Source organism: Lygodium microphyllum, chromosome 14 (genome assembly GCF_053477565.2).
Source record: "Lygodium microphyllum isolate KBCC chromosome 14, Lygodium_microphyllum_v1.1.10, whole genome shotgun sequence".
Taxonomy (NCBI): domain Eukaryota; kingdom Viridiplantae; phylum Streptophyta; class Polypodiopsida; order Schizaeales; family Lygodiaceae; genus Lygodium; species Lygodium microphyllum.
The window spans coordinates 32886664-32899484 of NC_141148.1; the positions used below are offsets into that span (position 1 = coordinate 32886664).

The 12821-nt window shown below is 42.9% G+C and overlaps 1 protein-coding gene across 6 annotated transcripts in view; it reads left to right on the forward strand.

Moving 5' to 3' along the window:
• LOC148025472 (cytochrome c oxidase assembly factor HCC1-like) overlaps positions 1-12821 on the forward strand; it is a 113272-nt gene that overhangs the window by 45080 nt on the left and 55371 nt on the right. For 4 of the 6 annotated variants that reach the window (XM_087692617.1, XM_087692616.1, XM_087692615.1 and 1 more), the window contains one exon: positions 4808-4984. The exons of the other annotated variants lie outside the window; for them this stretch is intronic. In XM_087692617.1, the coding sequence (XP_087548743.1) occupies positions 4808-4984 (177 nt within the window). The remainder of the gene's footprint in view (positions 1-4807; positions 4985-12821) is intronic. 6 annotated transcript variants of the gene reach the window in all.

A 12821-nucleotide genomic window follows, 5' to 3' on the forward strand; every position in this document is an offset into this window, starting at 1 on the left:
ACTGAGATATGCAGACAAAGTCATTGGGTGGCTGTTACTATTTCATCACTTTTATTGATGACTTTACTCGCTTTTGTTGGGTCTACTCTTTAGTGAAAAAGTTTGCAGTGTATGATGTATTTTTGGCTTTTCTAGCACTTGTTGAAAGCCAATCTGGCTATAGGCTGAAGACTCTCCGTTCGGACCGAGGGGGGGAATACACATCATCTATGTTGAACTCTTTTTGGAAGTAGAAGGGCATTGTTCATTAGTACACTACTGCTTATACTTTACAGCAGAATGGGGTTGTAGAGAGGAAGAATCAGTCACTCATGGAGATGGCCAGATGTATGCTGAAAGCAAAGAGCTTGCCACATAGTTTTTGGATGGAAGCAGTTACGTGTGCTTGCCATGTCTTGAATAGATGCCCCACCAAAGCATTAAAGAATATCACTCCTTGTGAGGCTTGGAATAGCCGGAAACCTTTTGTTGGGCATTTTTGTACTTTTGGGTATCTTGCATATACACACATTCCCAAGGTACTTGGGAAAAAGTTGGATAACAAGGCTGTCAAAATGCATTTTTGTGGGGTACAGCAGTGAGAGCAAAGGATATAGATTATATCATCCTGCCTCTAAAAGGTATTTGTCAGTAGGGGTGTGGTTTCGATGAAAAATCAGAATTATCCCTTGCTGGTTTTGACACATATCAGGCTGCCAGTGATGTATTTGAAGGGCTGTTGCCCATTTCATTTGGTGATACAGTTGGAGTTTCAGCAAGTGAACTTAATGTTCAGCCAACTGCTCCATTGGATAGTGCAGTAAATCAGCCCATAGCTGATCTGAATATTCAACAAGGTGCTGAGTCTGAAATTCAGCAAGAGCTTGTACACAATCAGGAGACTAGACAAATGCCTAGATGATATTTACAGACTATGAAAGATAGTCATTTGGATGCTCCTATAACTGGTCGTATTGGAAGGCAAGCTCGTATGCATGATGGTGCACATACCATGGAGTTTGTTATGGCAGCAGATACAATTTATGATGAGGAGCCTAAATGTTTTGAGGATACACAACATAGTGTGCATTGGATGGCAGCAATGCAAGCTGAGTTTGATTCCATCATTAAGAATCAAACATGGGATTTAGTGTCTTTGCCTATTGGAAAGAAAGCCATTGGAACAAAATGGGTCTATAAGCTGAGAAGGAATGTAGATTGATCCATTGACAAATATAAAGCCAGGCTTGTAGCCAAGGGCTATGCACAGAAGAAAGGCATCGACTATGAGAAGACATTTGCTCCTATCTCCTACTTCCTGCATGACTACCATTAGGTCTATGGTTGCTTTGGCTTCCCATTATGGATGGACTGTGCATCAACTAGATATAAAGACTGCATTTTTACATGGGGAACTTCATAAAGAAGTGTATGTATAGTAGCCCATTAGTTTTGCAGTTGAGGGATCTGAACACTTGGTCTATAAGCTGAAAAAGGCTTTATATGGCTTGAAACAAGCTCCTCGAGCTTGGTATGCAAAGATTGATGCCTTTTTACTCAGCCAAGGGTTCATAAACAGCTCATCAGAGTCTACCCTTTACGTATGTAAAGAGGGGGGGTCCTTGCTGATTATTTGTCTATATGTTGATGACCTTTTGCTTACAGGGACACATGCCGATCAGATTTCAGCATTCAAACAAAATTTTCGGCAAACTTTTGAGAGGGGGATCCTTGCTGATTATTTATCTATATGTTGATGATCTTTTGCTCATAGGGATACATGCTAATCAGATTTCAGCATTCAAACAAAATTTACAACAAACTTTTGAGATGTCAGATTTGGGGTCTTTGCACTATTATTTGGGGATTCAGTTCATTCATGATACTAGAGGCATTGGTTTATTACAGTCGAGATACATTGGTAAACTTCTTGACAGGTTTGGCTTATAGGATTGCAAGCCAGTCTGTACACCAATGGAACTTGGACTGAAGTTGCCATTGCATGATGATAGTGACTTGTTTGATATCTACATATATGCTCCAATAGTTGGATGCCTTATCTACCTATGCAACACTAGGTTGGATATACAGTTTGCAGTTTCAGCCGTGAGTAGATATATGTATCAGCCATGCATGTCACATTGGCAAGCTCTCAAGCGTGTTTTTCGTTACTTGCAGGGTACTAGGACTCTTGGATTGCTTTATGCCAAGGGGGACCATTGCACTTATGTGCTTACAGTGATTCTGATTGGGCTGATGATTATGATTCTTGTTACTCCACTAGTGGCAATTGTTTCTTTCTTGGCTTAGCAAGAAACAATTCACTAATGCCACATCGTCATATGAAGCTGAATATAGGGCAACTTTCACTACCATAGTTGAATGCGTATGGCTTAGGTGCTTGCTAGCTGATTTGGATGTATCTGTTACGGAGCCTACTCCTTTGTTCATTGACAGTCAGAGTGCCATTGCAGTGGCACGAAACCCAATGTTTTATGCACGCACGAAACATATTGAGATCCATTATCTGGATATGGTGATGTAGGTAAGATTGGCCATCGCCTTTGGGATCTGTAGGCCCGAAAGGTTATCCATAGCCATAATATTATATTTCATGAAGGGAGGATGCATAAGTAGCCTAAGCAAGTAGTTGAGGTACACAGGGTGGTCTCTCAACAAGAGCCTCCTGTTACCGTACAGCTAGCTCCAATGAGATAGCCTGTTTTGCAGTTGATGATATATTGGTCCATGATCCACTTGTTGTGCAAGATCATGCTATTAGATAGAGAGGACATGCCGTACAGGCCCCACAACTAGCTTTGAGGCACTCTGCTAGAGCTTCATGTCCTCTTGATTGCTATGATTCCTCTATAGATTATGTCATGGTGATAGACTTTGTTGAGCCACTTACCTATGAAGGCTATGCATAATGGTGATTCTCATTCTTGGGAGAGGACTATGCAGTCTGAGTTTGATTCACTGCAGAATAACCGTACATGGGATTTAGTTTTCTTGCTTGATGGGAAATATGCATTGCCATGTAAGTGAATATACAGGCTGAAGAGTACCCCTAGTCATCCTAAGCTAGCATATAAAGCTAGATTGGTTGCAAAGGAGTTTAAGTAGGAGCATAGTGTTGACTTTGATGAAGTCTTTTCTTTTGTGGTTAAGATGACTACCCTATGCTTGGTCTTGGCCTTGGTTGCTCAATTGTATCTAGATCCTTATTAGATGGATGTTAAGATGGCTCTCTTACATGGATACTTGCATGATGAGATTTATATATAGCAACCTAAGGGCTTTGCTAAGAAAGGAAAGGGATACCTAGTGCGCAAATTGAAGAAGAATCTTTATGGGCTTAAGCAAGCACCTAGGGAATGGTAACATAAGTTTGATGCTTTTATGCATTCACAAGGGTATTATGGATTCATGTTTATATGTGAAGAAGGCCCATGATGGTAGTCTTATTATCTTGGTGCTTTATGTTGATGATATACTTATAGTTGGGAGTGCTCATGGTGAGTTGGATGCTTTAAAGACTCAGCTCAAGAAGACCTTTGAGGCGAAGGACATGGGATAGGCCTCACACGTACTTGGTATGTGCATTATGTACAATTGCTCCAAGGGACTTCTCTAGTTGTCCCAGAAGGAGTACATACCCAGAGTACTTGAGGGATTCCATATGCAGGATGGTAAGCCTATCGGTTGTCTTTTACCTTCTCATGTGAAGGTTAGTTAGGCCGATTGTCTGCAGTCAGATGATGAGAGGGTCGAGATGGCCAAGGTTCTGTATGCATTTGTAGTGGGTAGTTTGATATATGCCATGATAACCACTTGTCCAAAAATAGCATTTGCAATGGGAGTTGTGGCACGTTATATGGCTAGACTTGGCAGGCGACATTGGGACGCCATGAACGGTGTTACAAGATACTTGAAAGACACAACACGAGTTGTAGGCTCTACCTTTCATTGGGATCACTATTCAGTGTACTAGTCACCATGAGTTGCTATGTAGATGTGTATGGTTTGTACCCAGGCTTTGAAACTATACATTTGTGAGGTTATTGACATGTATGGAATACATGGAATGTATGTTTTGATGTGATGTACATTTGCAAGGCATGCATGGAATACATGGACGGCATGCAATGTATATTTGCAGATCATCCAAAAGAAGTACAATTGCATAAGTTACACGTGGCTTGAAGCTGATGTATGCTTTACATGACTATCATGTGGTACATCATTTCTAGGAGGTGTTGTTTATGCTCAGTTTACACGTTACAATGCCTTGGTGGTTAGAACAGTGTTGGATTTTGGCATGTGGATGCATCATTTATGGTTTTGATAGTGGTTATGATTCATGTGTGTGGATTGTAACTGGTTTAGGTGGCTGGAATTGCACTTTGTGAAAGTCTGGTGTAGTGATCTTGATCAAGAGCTGACCTGGGGATGGTCCTGTTGGCCAAATTTTCAATTTAATGAAAGTTACATTAAACCTCAGGGAATTAAACATATGGTCTAGGCCATGTTGTGCACTTCTTATGCAATGTCTATCATGCCCATCATTTCCAAAGTCAAACTCAGGAGTACCAAAATTATGATCTAATTAAAGAGATGAGAATAAATTCACATGGGGGTTACACTTACGATCTTCAGCTGACATAACATCCATTCATGTAATACATCAAAGAATCCAATGGTGTTTGATGAAGGGATAGTTGGAAGCATAGTAAGTTTTACCGAATCATGATGCTCAAATCTGTGCTCCAAAAAGGCTTTTACATTGTTGAATCTAAGCATGCTTGTACCACTTGCTATGATGCAGGGAAAATATAATGCAAGTGATGTTGTCAGCTTCAGTTCCAGATTGCAGACTTCGGTTAGATATTTGACATCAACTGCTAGTAATGATTCTGAAAAAAGTAAAGTTGATATTGCAACAGATCAAAGAGCTGATGGTGCTGAAGAAACTCAAATACCACCACATCCTAAACCAAAGAATGTAAGAGGGATGAACGGGACAGTTTAACATTACTAAATACTAAACTTCTTTTATACATTTATGGCTTGCATAGTTGGAAGAATAACCTGTTAATACAAACAGGGCTTTTATCTGTTTGTGTAACATTAAAGCTGAAGTAACACAGACATTCTTTTTCCCTGTCCGGGCTGGAATATGATATATCTTCATTAGAGTGTAAGCAATCACACTGACTTTCTTTCCCTACATTCCTCTGTAAATAATTCTGTTTAATATATCAGATTACCAAATCTTAGTTCTCTTGTTCATGCCCTTCTTATGCCTCAGAAGTGAAATAAAGCTCCATTGTTTAAGATCTCTTACTTTGGCATCAGACTGTTCTGCATAACTTCTTTCAGTACTTTTAACTGGAGGAAGTTTCCTCCTTGTGTTTACACAATACCCTCACTGGCTCATACATGTTCCTTTCCTGGTTATCCTCATCTCTTGTTTCCATAGAGCATCCCTCATCAGTTCCTCTTTTGGTGCCTTCTTTCCTGCTGCAATTGTGTGGAGTCCTGGCTTTCTAGCAAGGTGAACATGCCCTTTGTGAAGTCCGTTGCAGCTTTGCAGAGCCCTGGCCTCCACAAATTCACACATGGCTATGCTGCAAATCTGTAATTGTATATCTGCTTTTCCAAAAGCTGCTCTGGATTAAGCTGGAAACCTACATTGGTGCATTTAATGCTTAACACTGAGTGTATACAAGGTCCAAGGACTTGAAGAAAAGGTCCGGAAGCTTAGGTAAATAGGTGGCCTTGGCCTTGATAACAATGTTATAGTTTTCTATATGCTCTTAAAGTAGGATAAGTGTCAATGCTCTTGAAGAAAAGGTCCGGAAGCTTAGGTAAATAGGTGGCCTTGGCCTTGATAACGATGTTATAGTTTTCTATATGCTCTTAAAGTAGGATAAGTGTCAATGCTAAGGCATTTACTGCTGGATGGAGTCAAGCACTGGGATGAACTGGTGGGATGCTGTGATGTCAAGTCCCACCTGGAACCCAAGGTACCTGACTGAATGACCCCTGTTCGCCCATCTAAAATCCAAGTGGATGGCCCACTTGGTGCTAGAATTTGGGTCTGTAAGGAAACTGACTTCTGCTAGTTGATTTCATACCTATTACTATGCAGAACATCTCTAATGCCACTGTGCCAGTCTCACTCACTCAAGCATCACCTCATCATCCTCAACATAGAGGGTCATGTCATTTGCATACTCCGAGTCGAACAAGTTTGTTTCAGCCGCACTGGTAGCCTGAGGCCTACAGTACTCACTCTTGAGTGAAGAAAAGAAGACATTACCTTTGCAAAGAGTAAGAAGAGATAAGGAGCTAGGGGGCAGCCTTGTTGAACAGACTGCTCCAATCAAAACTCTACCCGTTCCCACCCCCTATGATCACTCTATTGGTTGCCAATCTACATGGTGGAAGGACATCGCTAATCCACTATTGATGGAAGCCTATTTGTGCCATCGTGCCCTCCAGGATGTCTCAATCAACCTTGTCATAGGCCTTCTTGAAGTCCAAGAGGAATGTTGCCACTTGATGGGCGCAGTGCTGGGCCCAATTTGTGGCCTCGAAGAAGGTGAATACATTGTCTAGGATACTCCTATCTTGGATGAAACCTGTGTGTGTTTGATGAATGATATTTGGGAGAATGGGGGGGAGTCAGCTGCCAATCATCTTTGTCAATGGCTTATAGGCTATTGACAACAAGGTGATTAGTCACCACTGCCCTAGGCAGTCCCCCCCCTTGGGGAGGCCTACTAACATGTTGATTGGCACTAGTAGCCCTTTGGGGAGGTGCAAGGTCCTTCACCTCCTTTTAGTAGGCGAAGAAGTAAGCCCTAGATATAGTGTCATCTCTTGGGCATTTCTTCTTGTCTTGTGACTAGAAAGTATGGAAGAGCTCATCCTCAATGAAAAGGGAAAGGCTTGACCATTGCATCTTATCTATTACTAGGGATGGGATGGAGTCCCACACCTATTGCTTGTACTAGATCACACGAGCTGAGACCATCTCTTATTGAAAAGGCTGATTGTAGAAGTTAGTAGCAAGACCCAACCCATCACCTCCTTAGGAAATGATCAACCCTCTTCTACTGGTCACGTAAGTTGTGAATTTGGTCCCTCGAGGTGCAAGGCTAGTGCACTTGGAAGAACTTACTTCACATAGTGTCCCCTCTCCATACCCAGAAAGTAGTTGAGGTGCGGAAAGATAATTTTGTAATCTTGTTCTTGAGGCTTGTGAGAGCCATCCATACTCGAAACGCTTGGGTGTGGAGGGTATGATTGCCAGGTGCCTCCTAGAGCGATCTTTGAATGGTTGCTAGATCTTGTCATAGGGCCCTCTCCTCTTGCTAGCATTGCTATGGAGCCTAGAGAGTTGCATCTTGACAAACCCTGTTTGCCTCTCCCAAGGCCTCTACTATTTCCAAGCTCCTTAGCAATCCCTCCATCCTGTGCCCACTCCTTGGTCTAGGGCTGTTTGATCTGTCTCCTCACCTCCTCATGCTTGTAGGTCGAATTCATGATCCAACATGAGTGGGGATCGAGGCCCAAGGGCCTAATTAGGTATGTCAAGAGAGAGGAGAACTGGAGCATGATTTCAATGTGGTCCTTGCTAGTTGTCTCACCTTCCTCTCCCATGTGGAGCTCGCTCCTCCACATAGAACCTATCCAATTGCTCTAGGAGGATGCCACCCAACCGCCTGTTCTCCCATAAGAAGTCTAGAGAGCCATCTTGCCTACTGAATGCCGGGTCCTTGCAAGCATCAAGGGTTCCATTGGTGAAGATGAGGCCTCCCAAGCTTCTTGCTCCTCATCTACTATGCCTTGGAAGTCCATCCCTCTACTCTCTCGATCCTTTAGGGTCTCCAAGTTGTTGAAGTCACCTTCAACAATGTAGGAGTCCACCTCTGGCAATCCAACCATGATCTCCAAGTAGAAGTTAGTGCGTACATGAACCTCTATGGGTGCATAAACATTGAGGATCCCAATGGACGATCCCCCAATGTCTAGTCTAACCCACAAGGCTCTACCCTACAACAATTGTTCCATGGTTGCGGACATAGGATAGTAGGCTTAGGCCAATCGAGATATGTACTCCACCCAAAGTAACTCCTTTACACTTAAATTTGGAGATAGCTAACACTTGATTGGCCCCAGAAATGGTGCTCCCTTGCCATATTTCTTTGACTTGTATCTTGCTAACACTATAGTACACTGTGGTTGTCCAATGTATAATCTTCCAATCTCTCTACCATTTCAGGAACTATGGGCTCTCATAAATGACCAGCAGCATCAAATCTCAAGTTGCCCCTTGAATCGAAGTATAATTGGGCACGGATTGGGCCAAAAAACACTTGCATGTGGATCCACCAAATTGTAGAAATTGCTAGGGTTGCAATGTATTAAATGAATGTAAGAGTGTATAAAATGCTCAAGGGCAGAGCGGTGAGTGCTGCAATGTGACGTCCATTGAACATGGATCTTGAGTGCTGTAACCACCAATTGGAGTGTGTCGGAGGGTGTTGAAGACCAAGACATAGATCACTAGAAGTTGTAGGATGCCTAGAGATAGCAATGGAGATGTATGAGGATGCTGGCGATGGCTGTTTGGGGCACCAAACACAGTAGTGGAAGAAACTCCATGCAGCAGGCAGCAACTGGAAGGGTAGTTGCCAAGGGTTGGAGCAATAGTCAAAGTCGTGGTAGCAGTCACAAAGATTGGATAGCCACGTGGAGAAAGGTTGATGGGAAAGATCTTCACGTGAATGTGAAAAACTTGCATAGAAGGGATGAAGATTGAATGGGGATAGCTTGTCTATCTATAGATGTGGATGGACCCTCCCAAATTAAGGTTTGAGGGAAACTCTCTTGAACCGCGCACCAATTTTGCATTTAACATTAAATAAGCATGTTTTGGGGTTGTTTAAGAGGCTTATGTGGATGGAATGCATTTCTTAGCTCAATAGCCTCTCTCAGGCCCAAAAGAGGGGTAGAAAGAAAGGCCAATCCATGTTTACCCAAGGCATCCGACCCCAAAGCAGCCAAGGCATTGGACAAAGGGTGCATGATGGTTGCTCAATGGCCTATCAAGACTACAGAGGCGATAGATATCTTACTAAGGAAGTCCAAGTAGTCACCCTAGAGAGGATAGGGCACCAGACAAAGGTTGCTTGTCGGCTGTTCACTAGCCTACCAAGTCTTGCAAAGGTGGATGCAATTGCAATGAACTGTGTTGTTTTTGTTTTTGTTTGTGTTTTTCTTTTTGGTTTATTTATATAAAGGTGTTTGGAGAGATGGTTAGTGGTCGATTAAGTAGCTGCATGATATGGAAGAATGAGAAGGGATGGTTACGTCAAACCCATTTCAAAACAGACAAGCTATCTATCCACTCGAGGGTATTGATGACGAGGGAAGGGGTGATGGAGTGGTGGTGTGGTGTAAGAACCTCCAGTGGAGACAACTCAGGATCTGTTGAGGGGTGCTCTGCACAATGAGATGCAAAGGATGCTACATGCTAAGAATGCTACATGCTAAGAATGCTCATATAGCAGGTGCCACTTGGACAATGTTTGTTGTTGGAAAATTGTTTACTTGCTCAAACACTTGTTACAAAGATGATGAAATCATACAATGCAAAGGAGAAGGTATAATAGGAGGGGAAGGCCGGTGTCAAAGACAAGTGCCGAAACTTAGAGAATACCAAGAAGGGTAGCAACCCTCTCTCAACCATGGATGTCAATGTTGAAGGAGGAAGAGGAGCTAGATATTGGTCTTTGTGTGGTGCTAAGAATGATGATGTGAGGAAGCATTCCAACTGGAAGAACAAGATAAAAGTCACCACCATGATAGTATAAAGAGAGATATTGCACCATCTGCCTTGGGAGGGGAAGCCTCCATGCTGGTAGAAGAGCAAAAGTCCTAGGATGATGAAACCCTGAATGGGACGGTGCGTATCCCAAGTCTCCAGCCCAAGTAGGATCGATGCAAATCTGCATGTTGGCCCTACACTGAAAACAAAACCTTGCAAAAGAGAGGAATATTTGCAAGTACAGAGGTCAATAGTGAGATGTTCCAAGAAACAAAATAAAATGGAAGTGAAAAGCTAACTGAATAAACAATGCAATGATGCAAATGTATATATGTGTGTGAGTAAAGGTAGTGGAAGACTTAAGCATGAAAATCTAAGGACAAAATCCTATGGGCTTGACTCAATAGCGTAAAGACCTAAGAGTGTGAAGATGGAGCAAATCTAAGAATATGGCCACCATCACATATGCCCACTAGCAGGGCTTTGCCAATGAAATGCTTCATGAGGTGGTAAGGTTGTCCTAGATGGAGTGAATGTGAAGTAGATGCGTAAAGTGCAATCAGACCAATACTAGTAGATCAATTAGTTAATCGTTCAGGAGTAGTGAAAGATATAGATTGTTGAGGCTGCCCGTGTGCCAATGTCCATTAACCACTGAGGCAGATGGCGCAGCAGTGGGAGACGTAGCCCCATTGGACTAGCTAGTCGGACCGAAGGTAGTTGCAATAGTCTGCTATGGTTTTCTAGGTGGAAGACCTTGGGCCTTGGTATGACACTCCTCATCCATATGGCCGGACCTTTGATAGTGTGTGCAAAACTTATTTTTCTTAGGGAGTTCATGCCAAATGGGTTTTGTTTCTTTGGTTCCGTTTGAGGAAGAAGTGTCACCCTTAGATTGGCTTACCTTTGCATCTTGTGAGTTCTTGCTATTGTTGGTTTCCCCTCTCGAAGAAGAGGCAACCAACCCTCTTTGCTTAGATTAAGGCTATGGGGAGGCTTTTTTGTGGATTTAATCGCGTAGGCTTGCGTAATGCAAGAATTGACACTCAAACTCATAGAAGGTCAGTAATCTAAATAGTGAGTTAATGTGTTGGATAAAATGGAAGTATTTGTCGGGCAACCTGTTCAAGAAAAATGTGACGTAATCGTCATCATCTTGACTTCCAGGAGCCAATAATGGCAAACTCGGCGAGTAACCACGGATATTCGGCCAACTTGACTTTCAGATCATCCCTTAATGGAAACTCTTGAAGCTCAAAATTAAGATTGATAGGTCAAGTGTGATCTCATGCCACATAGTGGTCAATGAGATGACTCCAACATTGAGATGTGAGGGGAAAATATTGTAGTTGAGAGTGGAGTTGAGGAAGCAACTCCTCCATTAACTCAATATCGGTTGTGGCATTGTACATTTTCCATTGATGGATGAGATCAAGGTGAGCTAATTGAGGGTCCGATATGGGCTCTAGACCAATGACGAGGTTCCAAAGTCCCTGAGATTTAGGCACTTGTTGCATGAAGTTCGACCAAGTGGTGAAATTTGAGCTGTTAAAACGAGTCTTATCCGTGAAGGTATTCTTGGCCATTGCAATAGGAGTGGTAGTGCTAGGAGATGGATAAGGTGTGTAATAGGGGTAGGGTGGATAGGGTGGGGGAGTGGAGTATACTTTAGAAGTAATCCTAGAGTGCCCACCATGCATATGAGAAGTGTGCATAGTGGATCCAAATGTAAGCATGGGCTAATTAGGTATGGGCATGGTAACCGTAGGAGGAGCTAATTGTGGAGGGATAGGGACATGTAGAGCAGAGAATGGGAATCCTTGCGTAGGAGTGACTTCAGGAATGTGAGATGACACACCATAAGGAGAGGATGGAAATCCCTACATTTGAGAGATCAAAGGAGGTGCAAGAGCGGGGGTAGTAAGGGAAATGCCCATCATAGCTGTCCCAGTGGGAAATGATGTGCTCATTGACGGAAAGATGAAGAGAATTGTAGTAAAGGGTGGAATACCTTGTAACAAGGCCCCATGGTGCAAAGAGGCTTGAGGGTAAGTGGAGGGTAGAGTGTTAAAGGGTCGCATGCCCCTTAACGATGTATTGTGATGTGAAGGGGTAGGAAAGTGTGAGTATGGAATGGAGAATGAGAATGTGCTAGGAGCGAAAATAAAGGTTCCAACTCTAAGTGTGGAGGATGCAAATGTGGAGTGTAATCCAAGGGTTTGGAATGAAGAAGCGAGGAAATTGAGGTGTGGGCTAGAAGAGGTGGGTGGGATGGGAAGGATTTGAGAGGAGTGTTTTACATGCGCAAATGAAACAGAAGATGTAGATGTACCTGATGAAGGATGCATGCTTTGAGAGCCTCCTCTATTTACGTTTATATATAGGAAATCATTTGGATCCTGCACAACAAGAGGAGAAACAAGAGAGGGTTTTGATTCGTATGGCTCGAAGGGGTTGTACGAACGTAACATCGAGCTTGGTTGAAATGAAGAAGATGGGTTGCTAGTTGTCCCAAATGTTGTATGTCCTCCATGATCGGAGAGGTGGCCAGCCTTACCAATCAGTCTAGATGGTGTAGCAAGAATGGTAGGAGGTGTGTAAGATCGACTATATGTGATGCGCAAGCACTCTTCAAACTCCTCCTATGTCATGAGAATGAAATCTGGAATAGGAGAAAACAAAGATAGTGAAGGTGAAGGTGAGGTATTGTCTTCTTCGTCAAGTCCATAATGCTTGCTGAAGGCCTTAGTGATGGAGAAACCTGATAAAACATCATGGGGTCCTGAGAAGAAGGTGACTCAGACATTGTGATTTTGTTACGAGTCGTTCGTGTGCCTTGCACAAAAACCAGTACTCCATAATATCCGTAGGATACTCTTTACAAGAGTACCGGCTTTGATACCATGTCAAGAAACTGCTAGGGTTTGCATGAAGGGGAGAGAGTGCGCAATGGAGTTCGAGATAGAGGCACGAGCAAGAAAGTTGAGAGTTAGAGAGAGTG